This window comes from Anabrus simplex, chromosome 1, assembly GCF_040414725.1.
Source record: "Anabrus simplex isolate iqAnaSimp1 chromosome 1, ASM4041472v1, whole genome shotgun sequence".
Lineage (NCBI taxonomy): Eukaryota > Metazoa > Arthropoda > Insecta > Orthoptera > Tettigoniidae > Anabrus > Anabrus simplex.
This window is the reverse complement of record NC_090265.1, coordinates 1,557,948,202-1,557,970,693: the sequence shown is the minus strand read 5'-3', so window position 1 is coordinate 1,557,970,693 and position 22,492 is coordinate 1,557,948,202. Positions and strand designations below refer to the sequence as shown.

General features: G+C 41.1%; 2 protein-coding genes across 2 annotated transcripts in view; one reads left to right on the top strand and one right to left on the bottom strand.

Annotated features, from left to right (window-relative positions):
- The window catches only part of LOC136862274 (nose resistant to fluoxetine protein 6), a 415,203-nt gene that overhangs the window by 300,509 nt on the left and 92,202 nt on the right, over positions 1 to 22,492 (top strand). The gene's annotated exons all lie outside the window — the stretch shown is intronic.
- LOC136858514 (sarcotoxin-2A) lies at positions 11,295 to 17,523 on the bottom strand. The gene is made up of 3 exons (XM_067138109.2): positions 17,355 to 17,523; positions 14,807 to 14,906; positions 11,295 to 11,922 (listed from the first exon to the last, which is right to left on the bottom strand). Exons 2-3 carry the CDS (start codon positions 14,882 to 14,884, stop codon positions 11,485 to 11,487), a joined length of 516 nt encoding a protein of 171 aa, XP_066994210.2. The 5' UTR covers positions 14,885 to 14,906; positions 17,355 to 17,523; the 3' UTR covers positions 11,295 to 11,484.

The following is a 22,492-nucleotide window of genomic DNA, read 5'->3' as shown; positions in this document are numbered from 1 at the left end:
TAATCTCAATGTAATGTGTTCAGAGAAATGAGATAATTTGAAAGTTAACGCAAACAAGGAAATACTACAGTACTGATGTAATTCACCTTCATTCGTTGCATAACTGCTACCAAGAATAAAGACGTTGTTGTGAAACAAATGAAGCTGTTATGGGTAAACCCAATGTACGAATGTTATTGTTGTTAATGTTTTAACATCGCACCAATAACGTGGGATATAGTACTACAATGGTATTCCTTGTGAAATGTTTCAGTCCGCCCCTGTGGTGTAGTGGTTAGTGTGATTAGCTGCCACCCCCGGAGGCCAGGGTTCGATTCCCGGCTCTGCCACGAAATTTGAAACATGGTACGAGGGCTGGAACGGGGCCCACTCAGTCGGTAGATGCAGAGTGGGTTTCGGCCCTTGGGTTTCGTCCCTTAAGTGGCCACGGCTGGTCCGTGGTCCAATAGGTCTGTACTCTGACCGGCCAACCGAGAAGAGGAGAGGTGGCCACGGCTCTACAGTAGCTCTACGCCTCTGCATTCGGGAGACGGGACAGGGCTGGACCTCACCGCTGGCTCCAACCGTCGGCTGTCCTGAGAATGGTTTTCCATGGTTTTCCATTCTCCTGCACTAAGGCGAATGCCGGGACAGTTCGTAGTATAGGCCACGGCCGCCCACACCCCTCACCTTCTCCACACATCTCCTTCGCCGTAACAAATCTCCCGGCCTGGTCATCCTCCCCAGTTGTTTCCCCCGACCCAGAGTTTGAAGCTCCAGGACACTGCCCTTGAGGCGGTGGAGGTGAGATCACTCGCTTTCGAGGGAAAAACCGACCCTGGAGGGTAAACAGGTAAAGGAGAAGAAGAAGAAGAAGAAGAAGAAGAAGGTTAAATGTTTCACTGTAATCTTCCTTTCCAAATTCCATCCCTGTCCGCCTCCATGACTGATTGGTCAGAGTCTTGGCTTTTCGTCAACGGGGTTTAGGGTTTGATTCCCGGCCGTGCTGTGGTATTTTAATTTTGAATGGTTAATTCTCTCAGCTTTGGGACTGGGTGAAACACGTACACCACACTACCATTCACTACATTAACACGCAGTTTCTAACAAACGGCAGACGTCGACCACCTTTATCGGAGGGTCTGTCTTACGAGTGCTATAAGAATGATTATCACGAGCATTATGGGAAACGCCCCCAGTTCAACTGCTAGACACAACATTTATTCAGCCCCACAACATTAGAACTTTCTGAGATGAAAATATCACAGACGAGTTAAATACCACCTTTTTAACAATTCTGTTTAATGGCTATATCAATACAGTACATGGGGAGAATATGTTTTGAGAATGGATACCGAACGTCAAAATTTACCTTTTTATTCATTGACCTTTTTATTTTTATTTTTATTTATTTATTTCTTTCTTTCTTTCTTTCGTAATCTGTTTACCCTCCAGGGTTGGTTTTTCCCTCGGATTCAGCAAGGGATTCCACCTCTAACGCCACAAGGGCAGTGTCCTGGAGCTTCAGACTCTGGGTCGGGGATACAACTGGGGAGGGTGACCAGTACTTCGCCCAGGCGGCCTCACCTGCTATGCTGAACAGGGGTCTTGCGGGGGGATGGGAAGATTGGAAGGGATAGACAAGGATGAGGGAAGGAGGCGGCCGTGGCCTTAACTTAGGTACAATTCCGGCATTTACCTGGAGGAGAAGTGGGAAACCACGGAAAACCACTACCAGGATGACTGAGATGGCAATCGAACCCACATCTATTCAGTTGACCTTCCGAGGCTGACTGGACCCCGTTCCAGCCCTCGTACCACTTTTCAAATTTCGTGGCAGAGCCGGGAATCGAACTACCACTACACCACAGATTCGGACTGACATACAATACAATATACAAGGGCGATGTGGGGAAGTGATTAATGTGTGGCGGGTGGCGGCTACTAGCCTGAAACAAAATGAAGAAGAAAATTCCTCACTGTTTAAGACTGATTTTCCTAATCTGTTTTCTGGAGTAGGCTATATTCGTTCAAAAGACCAACGTCTATTCCTTTATGGCCAAGCTGTAGACAGACTCTCGGAATCATGTGCACTTGGAGGAGCAGTTTCAAGAGCTGGCCCCTCGAACCCGAGACGCATGGAAATCAGGGATAATATTAGACCAGCGTGCTATAGTTACTCCTACGCAAATTGCCAGCAGTGGGAAAACTATTAAATTTAGAGGGCCACTTTTTAGATAAATAACGGAAAATGGCACAAATCCTAAGACATGTGTCTGTTTTATTTTTGTCGTAGATCAATCTCTAATGTTTGAACAAAATTGATGACCCAATAGCTGTTAGTTACGTCCAGTTTCTGTGAGCTCCTTGTTTGAAGTCTCGTTTGGTATAAATCGGTCAGTATTAACCTATTACGGGATTGATATTATGTGTCTAGCTTAAGTACCCTAAGGCAAGCCCAGGTCTTTGTATTTCTTGTGAACCGAAACAAATGCTGGCAACTATAGGATGTATTTGGCTCAAATTTTCATACTTTTTCGGTATATGTCAGGGAACTGCATGTTGCTATGTTTACGAGAGTGGCTTGGCATGTGTAAGTGAGAGTAGATGATGTTGGATGATTACAGCATATAAATGTTAGACCGACATCAAGTAGAGATGAATTAGCAAAATTTGTGATGTCATTTATCTAAGAGTACTTTGAGTAACGAATAAATTGCACCATTCAGTCACTCTTTTGTCTAGTCCAATTGCACTCATTTTTGCCAGTAGTTTCCCATGATCTACCCTATCAAATGTCTTAGAGAAATCAATCGCGATACAGTCCATTTGACCTCCTGAATCCAAGATATCTGTTATATCTTGCTGGAATGCTGCAGGTTGAACTTCAGTGGAATAACCTTTCCTAAACCCGAAATGCCTTCTATCAAGTCAGTTGTTAATTTCGCAAGCATGTCTAATATAACCATAAATAATGATTTCCCAAACCTTACATGCAACACATGTCCAACTGACTGGCCTGTAATTTTCGGCTTTATGTTTATCACCCTTTCCTTTATACCCGGACTACTATAGCAATTCATTCATTTGATAAAGTTCCTTCATGCAAACAGTAACCAAATAAGTACTTCAGATATGGTACTATATTCCGACCCATTGTCTTCAGTAAATCCCTAGAAATCTTATGAATTCAGGTGATTTTCTAGTTTTCAATTTTTGTATCTTATTGTAAAATGCCTTTGTCATCGTAGGTAAATTTCAATACTTGCTTAGTGTTAGTCACCTCCAATATCGGGGCATTGTCCCACCCATTAGGAGATTGATTGAACCAACAATCTTTACATACAGCTCACTGAATATTTCTGCTTTCTGTAGATCCTCAGGTACACACTCCCCTTGTTCAATAATGATTCCTGAAACGTCCTTCTTGGAACCTGTTTCTGCCTTAAAGAACCTATGCATTCCCTTCCATTTCTCACTAAAATTTGTATAACTGCCAATTATGCTTGCCATCATGTTATCCTTAGCTGATTTCTTTGTTAGATTCTATTTCGTAGTAAGTTCCTTCAGTTTCTCAAGCTTCCACAACCATTTCTAACTCTATTTTTTTCCAACCTGCACCTCTTTCTTCTGTTATAATATAGCGGGTCTTTACCATTCATACCACCTTTAAAGCTACCGGTACATGCCTTTTTTCACATTTCTCAACAATTGCTTTAAACCCATCCCACAGTCTGTTTACATGTTTATTTATCCTTTCCCACTGATCATAATTACATTTTTGAACTCCTCATGCCTGTCTTGTTACTCAGTCACATGGTACTGCCTAATAGACTTACTTTTAAGACTTTCATTTCTATCTCATTTATTTTTAACTACGACAAAAACTGCTTCGTGATCACTAATACCTTCTATTACTTATTTTCTCTATAGAGCTCATCTGGTTTTACCAGCACTACGTCCAGAATATTCTTCCCTCTAGTTGTTTTCATCACTTTCTGATTCAGCGGTCCTTCCCAGATTAACTTAATTGCCATTTGTTGGTTATGCTTCCTGTCGTTCGCATTAACTTCCCAATTGACATTTGGTAAATTGAGATCATCCGCTACAATCACGTACCTTTCCATATCGTTTCCCACATGGTTGATTATCTTAACAAAAAATTCTGAATCAGCGTCAGCCCTACCCTTTCCCGATCTGCACACTCCAAAGACATCAAGTTGCCTATTATCTTTAGAAATAAGCCTTACACCGAGAATTTCATGTTTCTCATCTTTAACTTTTTCGTAGATTGCACGTTCTTTTTTCACCATAATTAATATCCCCCCCCCCCCTTCTAATATTCCTATCCTGTCTGATAAACACTCCAGTTCCGTGAGAAAATTTCTGCATCCATTATACCATTTCTTAGCCATGATTCAACTCCTATATATATCGTATATTAAGTTGCTTAATTCCTTTCCTATCTTTACAGTACTTCTACAGTTCAACACTAACAATTTTATGTCATCCCTACTTGACTTTCAGATCCCCAGCAATTTGCCGAATGAAAATCCAAATTCTATAAGACTTCGCCATCGTCTTACGGCTTTCATTAAAAAAAAAAAAAAAAAACCACTCCCTCATACACTGTGAAATGATATTCGATATTTTAAGCTTAAGAAGAGATGTTCGTGTGTTATATTCTTACTGCGTACCGTATTTTTAGTTTCATCCTGTACATAGTTTACTGTAACTTCGTAAATGATAAATAGATTATGCCTTCTGGTAACCTAAATGACGTCAACTATATCTCAAGGGATCTTCCCTACAAGAGGGATGTGTGGTGATCAAAATGGAAATTATAACACCGAGGGGTATTGTGATGACTGATGACCGACTTGAATAACGATAGTGAGATCTGGAGGCTTTTACTTCCTTCCCTTTACGACTCTTTCTCTTATTTACTAAATATTTGAAAATTTGATTAACATATTCAAACCATAATCAACTCACTTTCATAGAGAAAGAGACAGTAAATTTCGTATCTTTTTTAACAACCCAGTTTACGTTGCACCGACACTGATGGGTCTTATGGCTACGATGGGAGAGGAAAGGAAAGGAAAGGGTTAAGGTTGGGAAGGAATCGAACGTGGTCTTGATTAAGGTACAGGCCCAGCATTTCCCTGGTGGGAAAATGGGGAACCACGGAAAACCATCTCCAGGGATGCCGACAGTGAGGTTCGAACCCAGCAGTCTCCCGAATGCAAGCTGATAGCCACGTGACTCAAACCGCGCAGCCACTTTCTCGGTAAATTTCTTAATAATTTTAAGTAAAAAAGGGGATGTTTTCTAATGAATTAATGACAAATACAGGTTCTTCGTGAGTTTCACCTTATTTCTGAGTTCGTCTAATCTGTTTTTTAGTAGTAGAATCCCACCCCTCATCTCACGAATGCCCCAAGCATTAACTCAATGGTACCAACACCTGATGACTGAGACTATCTCGACCTTGTAAGTTTATCAGTAGGTCGATGAAGAACAAGAATTCACCTGGATAAGTCGAAGTATGTTGAGTCTGGCATTTATAATTATGCCTACTTTTGTCAGATTCTTTTCGCTCTCCCCCCCCCCACCTCTCTCTCTCTCTCTCTCTCGTGAATGTACGGTCTCTCACAGTCAGTTCCTCCGACTTGAACGAAATTTCGTTTGTTAGACCTGGAGTCTTTTATTTCCTTCTCTTTACGATCTTTCTCCTCTTTACCAAATACTTACTTGAAAATGCAAATAATATATTAATTTTTTAATCAACTCAATTTAAGGCTGTATCGTAGAGAAAGAGAGAGAGAGAGAGAGAGAGAGAGAGAGAGAGAGCATTCCGTTATCATTTGAAGTAGAATTTGGTTACTATGGAGATCTATTCCGGAACATCTGCGTAGTTCAAATGCTCGACTGAAATTCTGGTCCTTGGTTCTCTATCCCCAACAAGGTGTTCACATCATTGAGCTACATGCACTAAAGTTCCTCCATGATCAGCAAGTTTCCGTCAAATTTGTCACATGGAGATAAACTTTAAAATGTTTAGTAATTCATGTCGATAATGGTGCAGAATTGTCAACGCATTCTACTTTCTTCCGAATTGAATTCATGTTATTGTGTTCATTATTGCAGCGATTACTTCCTGAACATTGGTTATCCTTTCTACGGCAAGTCCTTTTCTGCCCCCTCTTTTCATATTTCGCTTAGAGCATGGTGTAGGCCGAGCGAACCTTAGGACCATGCGCCGTTGCAAACTGTCCAAGTGTCGATTCTATATGTTTCGTCTTCTTGACGAGAAACTGAACCTATGTCCTGGGTGAACTGAAAACGTCTTTTCCACCTTCTCAAGGCAGCCCTATATTAAGCAATAAGCGTATTAATAATGAATATATTGCCCCAATGTAAGTTCACGAGTTTGCGGGGCTGAGTGGCTCTGACGGTTGGGGCGCTTGTCTTCTGACCCCAACTTGGCAGGTTCGATCCTAACTCAGTCCGGTGGTATTTGAAGGTGCTCAAATTCGTCAGCCTCGTGTCGGTAAATTTACTGGCACGTAAAAAAACACCTGTGGGACAAAATTTCGGCACCTCAGAGTCTCCGAAAACCGTAAAAAGTAGTAGTATTATTATTTCACGAGTTTAAGGATGTCATTTCCCAAGATCGTATAATGAAACATCAACACGCAAAATACATAGCCTAGGACATGTTCTACTAGAAGATTGAGTTGCCTGAGTTGAATTGATCTATGAGTAGCTCTGCTGATGAATGGTAGTACTTCTTGGACAATGCTGAGCTTTAGGGTGTGTCAGTTCACTACAAGCGATCGCTACCTGTCATACCGTTAACTCTTCAGTTAGTTTCATAAGACTGAAAATTTCTTAGGAACACTTTGGTATGAAACTCGGTAGTACCCATAAAGCACTCAGGTATTGTACCAGGAAAAGTTGTGGGCAAAGGGCATGAGTAGGACCTCAGGGAGTGGAACTGGGTTTTGGAGCCGATACAGAGAAGGATAGTCTCGCAGAGCGAATAATAGATGGTAAATAATTTTTTCAAAACAATTTATTAATTTCTCACCCTGCGGTATGATTGTTGACTCAAAATTTATATTGAAATTAAATGTTGAAAATAATCTTCTTGGAAAAAAAAATGGCATAAATATCATTGGTTTCAAAGTCTTTCATAAGTGTGAATTTCCACCTAAAGTCTTTTTAAACCTAAGCACACTTTTATAATGGTAAATGGATATGAGAAATTATTAAAAGTTTTCAGTTCTCAGTTCGTCAATCTCGTTATACAACACACTTGAAATCCTACAGTCTTTCTACGAGAAATGAAATTGAAATTAAATTTATCACTTTTGAGAAAGTATGGAAATTGTTCACACGCGACACTGAAGTTTCACTGTTCAAAATAAATGAAAAAGTTTAGTCAGTTTGTTACTCACTTATGACAAGAACTGTTGTTACCAAATGTCGAAAGATGGACATCTGGAATGTTCCATGTAGAAGCAGGATCGGCGATGTTGACGTTCCCGATGAGGTGATGACAGCTGGAACTGTTGAGTTTTGCACACGAAAATTCATTTAGTGCGACTGGTTATCACTTACACTGTTGAACACTATTTATGGCGTATGAAGAATCACAGTCCTTTCTGTACTAAATACTCTTTACAGTCGTTATTGAAACGTTCTTAATCACACAGTCCACACTTGAAGAAAGAAAAGAAAGCAAGTCGATAAGCACAGTCTGTGAACACAGTCATTAAGTTAGATTTTCTGCTAATCCTGTTATATTAACTCAGAAAAGTTCTTACTTTTTCATTCAAAATATTGATGTGACGTGAATAAAGAAATATAATGCAATACTCGAGAAGAAAAAAAAAAAATAAGTTCTGGTGATTCTTAAGTATTAGGCTCTGTAGAAGTTTAATGTTACTTGACGTTGCCTAAGTCCACACGTAATGAAATAGTTAATATTTGTACTCCAATAAGTTCACTCGTGTTACAGTCTTAAATGTCTTTTTAGGATTATATTGTAATCGCGACGCGACATACTAACTGCAGTGCGACGTCCTTTATCGGCGATAGAATTTCGCGTTCTGGAGATACGACGAAAGTACTTCTACCGTGACTGCGCGAACATACTGTGCGCGGGCCGGTTTCTTGACTATCTCACTCACACAGTACTGCACTGGTTTGCGGGCTGTTGTTGTTGTTTAAATGCTTTCATTCCCCACCCTGAAGGGGTGGGGCGGGCCACCTAGAGGGTGTCGCCCTCTCTCTGGCCAGGAGAGATGACGGGGTTGAGAAGATGTGAGAAAAGAGGGAGGTGGGTAATTTGATGTATGGAATTAGGAGGTGTGTGCGGATAGTATTGAATGATCGGAGATGTGTGTAAGGATTAAATATTTAGAGGAGAGTGCAATGATTGACAAGTTTTAGGTGAGAGGGCTAGGATGGAATTGAAGAGTTAGAAGGTGTAATGTTGCGGTTATATTGCATAAGGAGGTGGTGAGGAGTCTGAGGAGTTCAAGTTGCAGAGGAGGTTGATAGAAGAAGTTAGGTGGAGGTAGGGGTGGACGGACGGGTTGACAAGGTTGAAATGAAGGACTGGCTGGCCGGGGGCGACGAAAGGGAGTGTTGGAAGTGTGACGAAAAGGTTGGGGTGGGGAACGTGAGGGCTCCACTTTGAAGCGACGTTGAAAGATGTAGGCACCAGTGTTGATAAGTTGTTCCACATCATTGGCGGTGGGAAGGTGAATGCGGACCATAAAAGTAGGGCCGGAGGCGTTGTAAATCCTGAACGCACGACGAGCGGGGATGTCTGCTTCCTGGAGTTCTTGGAGAATTTCCCGTTCTGAGATGGTAGGTTCTACGCCGCGGATGACACAGCTTGACATAGTGTCCAGAGGTGGTGGTTGCGAACGTTGCGACGATGTTGCGGCGGCTGTTGTGGTGTCGTCTGGTGGTGACACGGCAGGGGAGTCTAGGATGTTGTCGGGAATTTGCTGGGAACGAGGTTGTACAGAAGTCAGGGTAGAAGAGAGGGAGGATATCATTACAGGGGAAGGATGGCATGACGTAACGGTAGTAACAGGAATATGGTGGCGAGTAGTGGCTGACATCGTAGTGGTCGCGGTGGTAGTAGTAGGTGGTGTATGATGAGGGGGAAAGGAGGGCGATGTTTGTTGTAGCAGAGGCTTGTGGTGAGGCGCGTTGACGACAGGCAATGTGGTGGGATCTGCTGTAAGCTGGGCTAATATAGGCTGGCTGGTAGGCTCCACTAGGTAGTATCGGTCGTGAATAGACACTCCCGTGTCAAGGAGGCGCTTCCAGTCGTCCAACGTAGGTAGATAAAGAAGAACCTGCGATGATGGTGATGAAGTTGAGGCATCCAACATCCGGTGGGCATCGTGGACTGGGTAGCCAGCGGTGCGAAGGGCGTAGCAAATCTCTTCTTCGGATATGGCAGGATTAACATCGGGGATGACACAGGTGCGCATGGTGTGGGAACGGCCGACTTCCAACTCGGTGTCAGGCCTATATTCTTTAGAGTCCGGCGGGGAGCTGAGTTAAAGATGTAGAGCCACCCGGCCGGCAACAAAAAATAAGGAGAGTCTTCAGAGATTTTTGAAACCAGCGCTCCTCGAGAATGCAGCGGTGATGATCTGTTGCGGGCTATCTGGCCTTGACATATATAGATGCCAGCGCAGGGAGGGGTGGCAGCTCTCCCTCGGCCATGTGACCGTAATTACGTAATTTCGTTGAGACTTTAAATTGTTATAACTCAACAACCGTTTGATGAATTAATTTGAAATTTACAGGGATTAACTTTTATGATGTTAACTATAATTCAGCGTTTGTCCCGTTGAAATTGGTTAAGGTGTTAAAAAGCTGTTAAAAGAAAAATTCTTTCGAGAAATGTCTCTAGGGGAGGTGAGCTTCGAGCGACAGGTGACGTCACTTGACTCCACCTAGCGTACTCGTAGGGTCTGGCACATACTGGAACATTCTTTACATGGATGTTCGTACGTCGGTCGGATCTTTAATGCTGGAAATAACATTTCTTTCAATTAATATGGACCAGGACCTAGGCCTTCCTGGTACATCATGTTAACCACCATACCACACTTCAATGGTGACACATACTCGTTCAGCGTTTATAATGAATGCCGGGCTGAGTGGCTCAGACGGTTAAGGCGCTGGCCTTCTAACCCCAACTTGGCAGGTTCGATCCTGGCTCAGTCCGGTGGTATTTGAAGGTGCTCAAATACGACAGCCCCGTGTCGGTAGATTTACTGGCACGTAAAAGAACTCCTGCGGGACTAAATTCCGGCACCTCGGCGTCTCCGAAGACCTTAAAAAGTAGTTAGTGGGACGTAAAACAAATAACATTATTATTATCTTATAATGAGTGTTGTAGGTAAGGGATAGGCAACATACAGAAACGAAATACATTTATTTGTTTTATTCATTTTTATTGCATACTCGATATACGGTACAGGAATATTAATAGCGTTATTTACTTTTAATTCATACACACTTGATTGAATGGCAAAATAACTTCCGTTTACTAAATTATAAACCATGTATTACAATTGCAAAAATGTTTGAGATTAATAAAAATACAACTTGTAAGTAGCAACAATATAACATATTAGGTACCAGTTTATAAAATATATGTGCGAAAGAGAAACATATTACTAAAAATAACACTTTCATGGTGGGAGGAAGGTACAAAGTAACTTTGGAGATATTTGATCATCAACCACGATATCAGATTTTTCGAATAATATTTTACTCTTTAATGGCAGTGAAGAAATTGTTACTCGTTTTTCCCGCAATGTGATATCGGTGTAAGGGGCCGATATAAGATATTTAATTACAGAACATTAAAAAGGGTGGTCTGAATACAATATTACTTATTCTTTACTTAGTCTAACATTACCTAAGGCTGATCCGTCTATAATATTTTTACTTAAATCACACTCTAAAATAACGACGCTATAACTGTATCCATGACTAGTTGATATTATTTTGTTTGTTTATATTTATTACAATTTGTTTTCTATTTTCTTGGCAGATTTACTTCCCAGAAAAGTGAAGTATTTACCCAGACAAGTCATACTACAATGCACAATTTTATCACAATTTAATTTCAAAGACTTGTATAGGGTCAGGTGGTGTAATTCCGACCATGTGATATTTTTCACCTCCCTTTTCTCCCTTACAATGTACACAAATAAGTTTCTCCAGTATATCTGAAAGAAAAAGCACATAAAGATCCATAAAAGATTTTTCGTTCAGTCTGTATGGGTGAAAAGGGAGATGGATAGAAATAACCCCAGCTTATCCTACATCTACAGAGGACACTCTTTCACTAACAGCCATGGCAGCTATGAAAACAAAAGTTCGCAGTAAGTTACGTGATACATCAAAGTGGCGGTGATAATCGGAATATTCAGCCGACTCTGTTTGATACGGGAGCTAGAAGCGACGGGAGAAGTTTATGAACCCGCCGTAGTTGGGCTTCCCTCTGGCTGGTCCATCAACCACTTTGGACCACGAACCCTGAGCATCCAGACTGCTCAGACCATCCCTGCTTCTCCACAAGTTGCGGTCCGCTCCCACTCCTACGCTAGTACCGAAGTCCTTCTGTCGGTCCACGGATCCAAAAACTGATACTTTGCCGTCAGAGTAAATGAGAGAACCTCCGTGGCTGGAGCTTCCTCTCTGTGGTCCGTCGACAACTTGAGTCCAGCGACCTTTGGCGTCCAGTCGACCTCCGTTATCGTTCTTCCACAAGTTGCGGTCAGCGTCTGCAGTGATCACAGTACCTACTCCCTTCACTCGATCAACGTCGACACCCACAGATCCCTTGTCATCGCCAGGCTGTGGTGAGCGGCGCTGTCTGGACAGAGGTTCCTGGAACAAGACGAACAACGAACTTTTGTTATACGTCGCTAGTAACAATGTATTACCACATCAAGATGAGAATAGGATGTGCTAGTTATATAAGGATAAAAGGGGCAACAACAAAAAGCATTTTTTTTTTAATGTTCATGCCCAGGTTAAGGTATGGTGGAGAACTGTATCAAAACATGCCAACTTTAACGTTCACAGTATCTCAACAGAAGGCACACATGTTTGTTCACTTAAGTCGTGGTCAGGTGATATCGTCGTGTATGGCGACACTCCCGATATATAAAAATCGATATTTTCGTAATTTTAGTGAGATTTTCTTAATGACTGAAGTTGAAGGGATTGAGTTTCTTTTTTTCTTGTCAAGAAGTTATTCCGCTGAATTCAAACAATTTATCACTGTAATAATGCTTTATTTGCCAATTGTAATTTTACATTTAAATCCCATTTTTCTCCCATAATATTCTGCCAAATGTAATTAATTTTGTATGGTATATGTAACACAGCTATATTAAGAAACCTGCGTATGGAATGTTTGATTGCAGCATTTTTTCAAGTAGTGGGGCTTTTTAAGTCCAAAATTTTAGAACGTAAAAATTACTCAAACTTTAGTACGATATATCTCCTTATATAAATTATGTACAGAAAAATCGATACGTAGTGCTTTCGAATGAAGTATTATCTACCTAATTACGAATTTACATTAGCATGCTAATTAAATGTCATGAAAAATGGAATTAAAAATTTCAAAATAATGTATTTTGGAAAAACTATTAATTGTATATGAAAGAAATGTTCGTAATATCTCTATTTTTATGTAGGTGACATTCCCACAAAGTTTCGCGAAAATCCATGCAATAAGTAAAAATATATACGTATTTTTATCTCCGGAGTGTCGTCTTAAGAAACAATACCACCTATGAGACAATGCTCTTCCCATCTATTATGTTCCTTAAGACAGATCACACCTCCCAGCCACATTTTCCTGAAGGAAAATGAACCGTATCGTACTGTAGGGGTGTATATTTGCATGACGTATTTACGCACTCCTACAGTATCCTCTATATAAAGTATACAACGAAAATTCTACTGATGGAATGCATATCCATATTGGGCTGTGAGGCGAGGATAGGAATAGCATTATCAGATAGGCGGTATTGTTTGTTGTATGATGACCAGGAAGTTCGGAACACACAGGCTGTGCTGGTCGTGGCAGAAGGGCGGGAGGGTAGGAAGTACGGCGTACAAGTACAGTACAACAAAAATAGAGAAGCACATAATTTCCATACAGGTTTTCTCTAGCACTTCATTTGTTAACAACGTGTTCTCTCAGCACGATCGGGCAACAAAATTCCCACAATAATGTTTGCTACGAATGTGCCTCAAACATCTATACACATGTTTTCTCATTTTGACTTGTTCTCTTATCTGGTTCAAACCATTGTCATAGCAAGGTCTTAGATAATATTGTTTCTCGAGGATCGTTCTTACCCTGAACTTTTTAAGAAAATCTCTAAAATATTAATGTTCGACCTTGTTGAAAGGGGCGTTGGCATGTACCAATATCAAACACCCATCTCGACCTTTTCAATTTATTATCTGATTTTGATGTTGACGTTGAGGGCCCCCTCCACGTGATCTAGTATTTCCTTAGTGTTCTATTACTGTGTTCTACCCACCCTTACACCTTTCCGGCAAATTTTTCAAATCATTTTATTACTGTCTCCATTTATAATGTAAACTCGAGTCGTCGTCCCGAGGTGCACCTCCTATGGAGGTGGGCTGTATGTACCATTTTAACCACATACCAGCTCTCCTGCCATTTTCAAATTCCATTTATAATAAAATAATCCTTGCCGAAATCCTGTCCAAGTTTATACTGTACAGTAGTCTATTCCCTGTATGCCTGTTGCGGAAGTGTATCTTACAATGGACTTACTTGTTTACTCTTCGTACCTGCAGAACGTCTTGTGAGCGCACAAATCCTGGTGAGCACGGGGGGCTGGCCTGGCTCGCTACGTGAGACTAGCGGTTTATTATTATTATTATTATTATTATTATTATTATTATTATTGCTATTTGCTTTACGTCGCACCGACACAGATATGTCTTATGGCGACGATGGGATAGGAAAGGCCTAGGAAGTGGAAGGAAGCGGCCGTGGCCTTAATTAAGGTACAGCCCCGGCACTTGCCTGGTGTGAAAATGGGAAACCACGGAAAACCATCTTCAGGGCTGCCGACAGTGGGGCTCGAACCCACTATCTCCCGATTACTGGATACTGGCCGCACTTAAGCGACTGCAGCTATCGAGCTCGGTACTAGTGGTTTAAAAATCCATGTTCATGATGTCATGATGATATCAAAATAAGTTTTAGCCAATTGTTTTGTGTTGTTCATTAACAAACATTTTGAGATTATATGGTAGCACATTTTACTAGAGAAGGTTATCGTGTGATCATGTTACATGTACAACGGGAAATTGGAATCAAACTTCACTTATTGTCTTTTCACCAATCCCCCCCCCCCCCCTCCCATCCCTCCTGAAACCGTATCCGACATCCGCGTCGATATGAAATGTATCAGTATAAATAAACTTATTTGTTAATATTTACAATTATATAAACATCAGTCGTTGTTTCTCAGGTAATGGGAACTGTCGTGGGAATTCAAGAGGGGGTACCCTTTTAACTGAAAATTCTCCTCGCAGTCCTCTGCTCGACAACCATGGTGAGAAACAAGCCACTTAGCCTTGACACTGATATTCACGGTCCTCACACTGAGTCGCAGTAGTATTGTATTAACGAACTGTTAATCATCCTTCCAGGTCGGTGAGTCCTACCTCCTTTACTTTATCAGGGAAAATGGTAGAAATGCTCTCTACGTACCTCAGGGTTGACAGAAGACTCGACAGGCAGCGCTACGGCAGCACTCACGATCAGAAGGAAGATGGCGGCGATTTTCATGATGTCAATTATTTTTGGAAATCTGCAATTAGAAACATACAAATAAGAACCCTACAAAAATGAGAAAGAGGTTAGAAACTCACTCTGGCCTTCCTAGAAATGGTTTTCCGTGCTTTTCCCCCTTCAGTTTGAGGTGAATGCTACGATGGTACCTAATATGTACGCCAAAGCCGATTCCCCAGTCCTAATCAGAATGAATTACTATGCGTCAATACACACACCACACCTTCAACTGATATCTGATCAACTTCATAAATGTTGCAAAATTTGGGATGGGAAGACTTCAGAGTAAGGAGTCGAGATGCTCGACTAAGCATTATATTCCGAGCCTGTTAGCGGAGAATGAAATTAGTAGACGAAGCTTTTAAAGGTTGAAAGGACCATAATAACTGAGATACAATGGGAATTTAAGGGGACAAATTGGGGCAAATAATAATTTATAGGAAGGGGAATTAGGGAATCGAATATTTTATCCAGAGAAATGTTCAATAAATTTCTAAGCTCTTTGAAATCATTGAATACAAGACTAGGGAAGCAAGTGGGAATCTGCGATCTGAGCAATAGCCCTAAATACAAACAATTGATTGATTGATTGATTGATTGATTGATTGATTGATTGATTGATTGATTGATTGATTGATTGATTGATTGATTGATTGATTGATTGATTGATTGATTGATTGATTGATAAGCACTGGCGGGTGTTTACCGAAATGTCCGAAGACCCTCACATAAAGTATAATGTTTATATCTCATTCAAGGTGGTATTTACGTAATCTATTAGTTGTTTTCTGCAGTAAACTAATTGGTGAAACAGCCTTTGAGGGTTAGTTTTTAATTGCAGAAAACGTGACTTTACTGTCCCTCAGCAATAATGGCATCTAGCGTAAGCGAGTTGCAGGAGAAGGGACAGATAACTTCTAAACTAACACTATACTATTATTACCGAGTGAATGGCTGCGCGGTTTGTGTCACGTAGCTGTCAGCTTTCATTCGGGAGATAGTGGGTTCGAACCCCACCGTCGGCCGCCTTGAAAATGGTTCTCCTTGGTTTCTCGTTTTCACACCATGCAAATGCTGCGGCTGTACCTTAATTAAGGCGACGGTCGCTTCCTAGCCCTAGCCCTTCCATTATTGCCATAATACCTAACTGTGTCATTGAGACGTAAAGCAAATTGCAAACGAAAAATGTAATCATCACCAATATCTCCTGTATTATTCTTCGTGCGGTGAATACATATGGTAGGCTACACAGCGAGATATACAAACAATGTGAATTATGGATACAACAGAAGCTGTACGAGAACGCAGAACCAATTTCGAGCGTGATTCGTAATGTGAATGGACGACAACATGCTGAAGAACCCGACATGCTTAGTGGGAAATAACTAGATGAAGGAAGTCAGGGAGGACAGGAAGACAATTGGGAACGACAGCACAGGATAGACATGGTTACTAGAGACTAGTGGGTGTTAATAAAAGGGCCAAGACCAGGATCAAGATTCAAATTATGGAAAGAGAGAAACAGGAGGGAGAGAATGAAGAGGTATTAGGAAGAACGAAGAGTCGTAACGAACCAAATACATATTTTGCGAAATGTTATTATGTAGTTTTTGACAACTCTAATATTAACGGAGAAATTTGATATTTCCTGTTTTGATCCCTTTAATATTGCTATATCGAGCTCGATAGCTTCAGTCGCTTAAGTGCGGCCAGTATCCACTATTCGGGAGATAGTGGGTTTGATCCCCACTGTCGGTAGCCCTGAAGATGGGGCTGTACCTTAATTAAGGCCACGGCCGCTTCCTTCCCACTCCTAGCTCTTTCCTGTCCCATCGTCGCCATAAGACCTATCTGTGTCGGTGCGACGTAAAACAATTTGTAATAATAATAATAATAATAATAATAATAATAATAATAATAATAATAATAATAATAATAATAATATTCCTATAGCCTAGTGCACAACCCGGCTATTCTCGAACACCGTAACCAGGTTTCAAGAAATGATATTCCCGTCATGTCTTGATAGGCAGACAAACAGAAATTGAACGGAACCTACTTTCGAATTTCGTACACCAGGTCCGATATAAAAACAAAGAGTGAAGCAAAAATTTGACACCGAGCTGAGACAATTGGTGGGCTGGTCTCACCGTCAGCTGTCCGTTTCCTTTTTTCTTTTCACTATGGCAAATGGCGGAACAGTTTCGCCCCCCCCCCCCCCTCTCGTATTCTCCGCACCTCAAATCACCGCAATACATCTCCTGGCCTGAGAGAGGGCGTCATCCTCTAGGAGGCCCGCCGCACCCCGTCAGAGTGCAGAATGAAAGATTAAAATTAAAATTTAGAAAAACTGAAGTGAGCAGATTATAATGTTTTTTATATACATATAACTTGTTAAAGTTAACTAAACCTGGAAAATTCTCCTTGAACTAGGCTCTATTATATTGTAATTTAGCAGACAACGTACCTGTGTGTTCTCCTGTCTTCAGTCAGTGAACTGATACCTTCGATGTGAACGGTACTCCTTTTATATAGAGACAGTTCTCCGCAGACAAGAGCCACGGGGAAGAACAGTTTCGAGTCATGACCCCAAGATACACCGAAAACTATAAAACTTTCGCGGTATTTGTCTAAGGAAGTGTTCGTGCTTGTAATTCAAGGTCTCTTTCCGGGAACATTGTGATAAGAACGTGCTGCTGAAGCTTCAGAGGCTGCTAATACGCAATGTTCTTGTTAATGATCGTCTCTCTAAGTGGCTCGTTACATTGGAGCTGCCTCGGTGGATCACTGGTAGAATATCCATCTAACTCGTGACCAGGTTCCATCCCAGCGAAGGTTGTCGATTATGACACTCCACGTCACTGTTGCTTACAACGCACTAAGTGTTAGCTAATAAAATAAGGTTAGCTCAGTTATAATATCCGTTGTAATACTTTGCTAGATAACAAGACAATCGGAACGTCGAAATTGGTAGGCAGGCAGCCTAGATGGCATCACTTCATAGATTGTTTAGTTCGGGAGCTGAGACCCTACAATTATTATTATTATTATTATTATTATTATTATTATTATTATTATTATTATTATTATTATTATTATTATTATTATTATTATTATTATTATTATTATTATTATTATTATTATTATTATTATTATTATATTGCGATTGGGAGGTATATCGGTGGTATGCTAATTACAATAGCATGTATTATTTATGCCCGCCTCTGTGGCGTAGTGGTTAGTGTGATTACCTGCCACCCCCGGACACCCGGGTTCGATTCCTGGTTCTGCCACGATATTTCAAAAGTGGTACGAGGGCTGGAACGGGATTGACTCAGCCTCGGGAGGCCAGTTGAGTAGAGGTGGCTTCGATTCCCTTCTCAGCCATCGTTGAAGTGGTTTTCCGTGGTTTCCCACTTCTCCGCCAGGCATATACCGGGATGGTACCTAACTTAAGGCCACGGCCGCTCCCTTCCCTCTTCTTTGTCTATCACTCCCAATCTTCCCACCCCGACAAGGCCCCTGTTGAACATAGGAGGTGAGGCCGCCTGGGCGAGGTACTGGTCCTCCTTCTCAGTTGTATACCCCGACCCACAGTCTCACGCTCCGAGATACTGCCCTTGAGGCGGTAGAGGTAGGATCCCTCGCTGAGTCCGAGGGAAAACCCAAACCTGGACAGTAAACATTTAAGAAAGAAAGAAAATTTGTATCATTTATGCAATGTCTAATTTTATTGAATAGGGCCATTAATTTATATGTAACTAGCGGAATGCCCGTTCTTCGCGCGGGATATTGCGGGCTCTTTTTTTAGGAGATGAAAATGAGGAGTGTTTGAAGATTAATAGCACGGTTCTTAGCGCTACTCGAAGAACACCATGAGGATATGACTATCTATCGTTTCTGACGGGGAAGTTTATTTTCAGCAGAAGCCCCTCCCCCATCAGGGTACGGAATGAAAGCTTTGAAACATAGCAAATAAAATCCGCAGTTCAAGCCCTTCAACGTTCAAAACATCCTAGCGATATAAGCTACGAATTTTAGGTAAATAAAATATAATAAAGTATGAGAAAATATTATATATTCTTAAAAATTACACTCCTTTTCTTAATCATCGTTATTCGGTCGATCAGATTAGCATTTTGCCCTTTTCTACCACTACGAGCGCTAATGTGAGTCAATGCATTATTTCATCGAAGCACCAGTACGAGCACTAGTGTGAGTCAATGCATTACTTCACTGAATCACCACTACGAGCGCTAATGTGAGTCAATGCTTTATTTCACTGAAGCACCACTATGAGCACTAGTGTGAGATGCATTATTTCACTGAAGCACCACTACGAGCACTAGTGTGAGATGCATTATTTCACTGAAGCACCACTACGAGCACTAGTGTGAGATGCATTATTTCACTGAAGCACCACTACGAGCGCTAATGTGAGTCAATGCATTATTTCACTGAAGCACCACTACGAGCGCTAATGTGAGTCAATGCATTATTTCACTGAAGCACCACTACGAGCCCTAATGTGAGTCAATACATTATTTCACTGAAGCACCACTACGAGCGCTAATGTGAGTCAATGCATTATTTCACTGAAGCACCACTACGAGCCCTAATGTCAGTCAATGCATTATTTCACTGAAGCACCACTACGAGCCCTAATGTGAGTCAATGCATTATTTCACTGAAGCACCACTACGAGCCCTAATGTGAGTCAATGCATTATTTCACTGAAGCACCACTACGAGCCCTAATGTGAGTCAGTGCATTATTTCACTGAAGCACCACTACGAGCGCTAATGTGAGTCAATGCATTATTTCACTGAAGCACCACTACGAGCGCTAATGTGAGTCAGTGCATTATTTCACTGAAGCACCACTACGAGCGCTAATGTGAGTCAATGCATTATTTCACTGAAGCACCACTACGAGCCCTAATGTGAGTCAATGCATTATTTCACTGAAGCACCACTACGAGCCCTAATGTGAGTCAATGCATTATTTCACTGAAGCACCACTACGAGCCCTAATGTGAGCCAATGCATTATTTCACTGAAGCACCGCTACGAGCGCTAATGTGAGTCAATGCATTATTTTACTGAAGCACCACTACGAGCACTAGTGTGAGTCAATCCAGAGTTTCACTTAAGCCCTTATAACTACATTCCGTGTGGATACATTTAAAAAACCGCCTGAGGGTACTGAACGAAGAAACACATTACAGAAAGAATGATGTAAATAAGTTAGGTTGGCTAGGATCAAAAAGGAAACGACTAAGGAAGCAAACGATTTTAAGCTGTTTTTCCGGAACTGCATTTAGGCGGGAAGTGATTTTCGAAGTTTGTTTATTTAGTTTGATAGAGCTATCCAAGACTCACACGATGAAATCTTTTCGGACCCTTTAGCCCTCCAACTTTAGGCACAATTGAGGAAATTGCTTAATTTTATGTTGTTCGTAGTATGGAGTCTCCTACTTTGTCTGCTAAGGAATGTTTTCAGTATTAAGAAACGTGTTTACTTGTTTTGCTGACCCTCGAACAGGCTACATAAAACTGTCTATGTGAAAAAACAATGTTCTCGTACATCGATGCCGGCCTTTTTCAGCGAGTATTTCTGTGAATTTTGTACAGTAACGGCGTAGCAAATCTTAAAACGTAACTGGAGACAAATTCGAAAGGAAAATCTGGTGGAATAATTGGAATTTTTGGTATAAACATGGTCTCATTCACAGCAGTCCCTGCTAAAATTGTGGCTTCAGTAACGGTCGGTTGCAAAGAATTTACCCAAAGCCGTGCTCCTTTGCAAAGCTTTGCTGGATCTATGCTTCTCAGAAGCATCACTGGAGCACCGGTATTCTGGGTAGTTCATGAAGCAGTATCAGAAAATATCGGAATGGAATAGCTTTATATTTCTTAATTACCTCAAACACCTATGTAAAATTTCAGCCCTCGAAGCATGTCGGAAGTGTGAGATGGGAATCAGCGTTATTGTTGATTAGTGTAGTTACCCCGATTTCACGCCCTTAATCACAGATCATCACAAAGAAATGTCTTGCTTGCCCTCTAGCGTTATGGCTAGTGTGTGAATTACTCATACTGTAGATTGGGGCAGCAGGTTCAATTTAATCCCCTTAATCACAAAATAGTGGAATGAAACATCTTCAGTTTCCCTAATTAGCTTATCAGAAACACGTTTGCTTTGTGTGGAGTGTGATAATTAAGTATTATAATTAGGGTAGTTTCCCCATTTCACACCATTAATCATAAAATATCATAATAAGACATTCTTACTTTTCTTAATTAGCTTGTAAGAAACTATTGTGTCAAATTCTAGCCCTCTATCTTTGTGGGTTTCCACTTCCGGAGGTGCACATGGCCCTAAGTTTCACTCAGCCTACAACAAAAAAGAGTACCAGGTTTATTCCTGGGGGTAAAGGCGGCCGGGCGTGAAGCTAACCACTCTACCCCAACAAGAGCCGAGGTTGTCTGTCTGTTAGGTCATCAGCCCAGAGGCTGGTTGGATCCTCAAATAGCACCACCAAAGGTTATGTGGTTATAAGGAAACCCCAAAAACCAATGGCAGCACCAAAATGAGGCGTACTAGGCAAGATGAGGAGTGAGGTAGTTTGCCATTGCTTTCCTCACGGGGTCAGAGAGTACTATTGCAGAACGACTGACCCTATGAGCAGCCTCTTTCATAACACTCAGATGCACTAGTCATGCTCTGAATGTCATTACTCAGCACTACCCATACCCCAGCAACTTCTATATTGTCACAGCCATGGATGTTGACTGGGACTTCGATGGAAGCTACACTTTACTCTGGCCCGTGTTACGGATAGTGAAAGACTTTACCTTCCACACCTCCAAGGGTCTTCATGGCCTATACGGCGATGACTTTGCTCTTTGCTTTGATTTACCTTTGTGGGAAGTGTGCGATTTAGTGATATTGTGTGTTGCCCTAATTCTATCGCTTTTATCACAAACATCAGAATGAAATCCTTCACTTTCCCTCATTAGCGTATGAGAAACATCTATGCCAAACTTCAGTTCTTGAGCTTCATGGGAAGAGTGATCATTAAGTATTGTAATTTGAGCAGCTTAATTGTATTCCCCCTTAATCACAAAATATGGGAATACATCCTTACTTTCCTTAATTAGATTATAAGAAATACTACAGCCGAAATGTAATCCCTCTATCTTCGTCGAGAGTGAGTGACCCAGTGATTTTGTGTTTAGAGTAGTTACCCCAATTTCACCCCTTCACCTCAAAATATCGGAATAAAAGGTCATTACTTTTCCTAACTACCTTTCAAGGAATACCTGTTACATATGTTAGCCCTCTAGCTTAATGGGAAGTGTGAAAAATGGTGATGAGTAAGCGAGTGGGTTAGTCAGTCAGGACTTTCGCTGTTATAAGGAGAGATTATTATTATTATTATTATTATTATTATTATTATTATTATTATTATTATTATTATTATTATTATTATTATTATATTGGTCCCTGCCCTCTATACTAATATCAATGGTTCAATCGTCTCTTTAAATTTAAATTACAGCACCCTAGCAGTCGTTCAGACGTTAAATCTTCTTTTTTTTT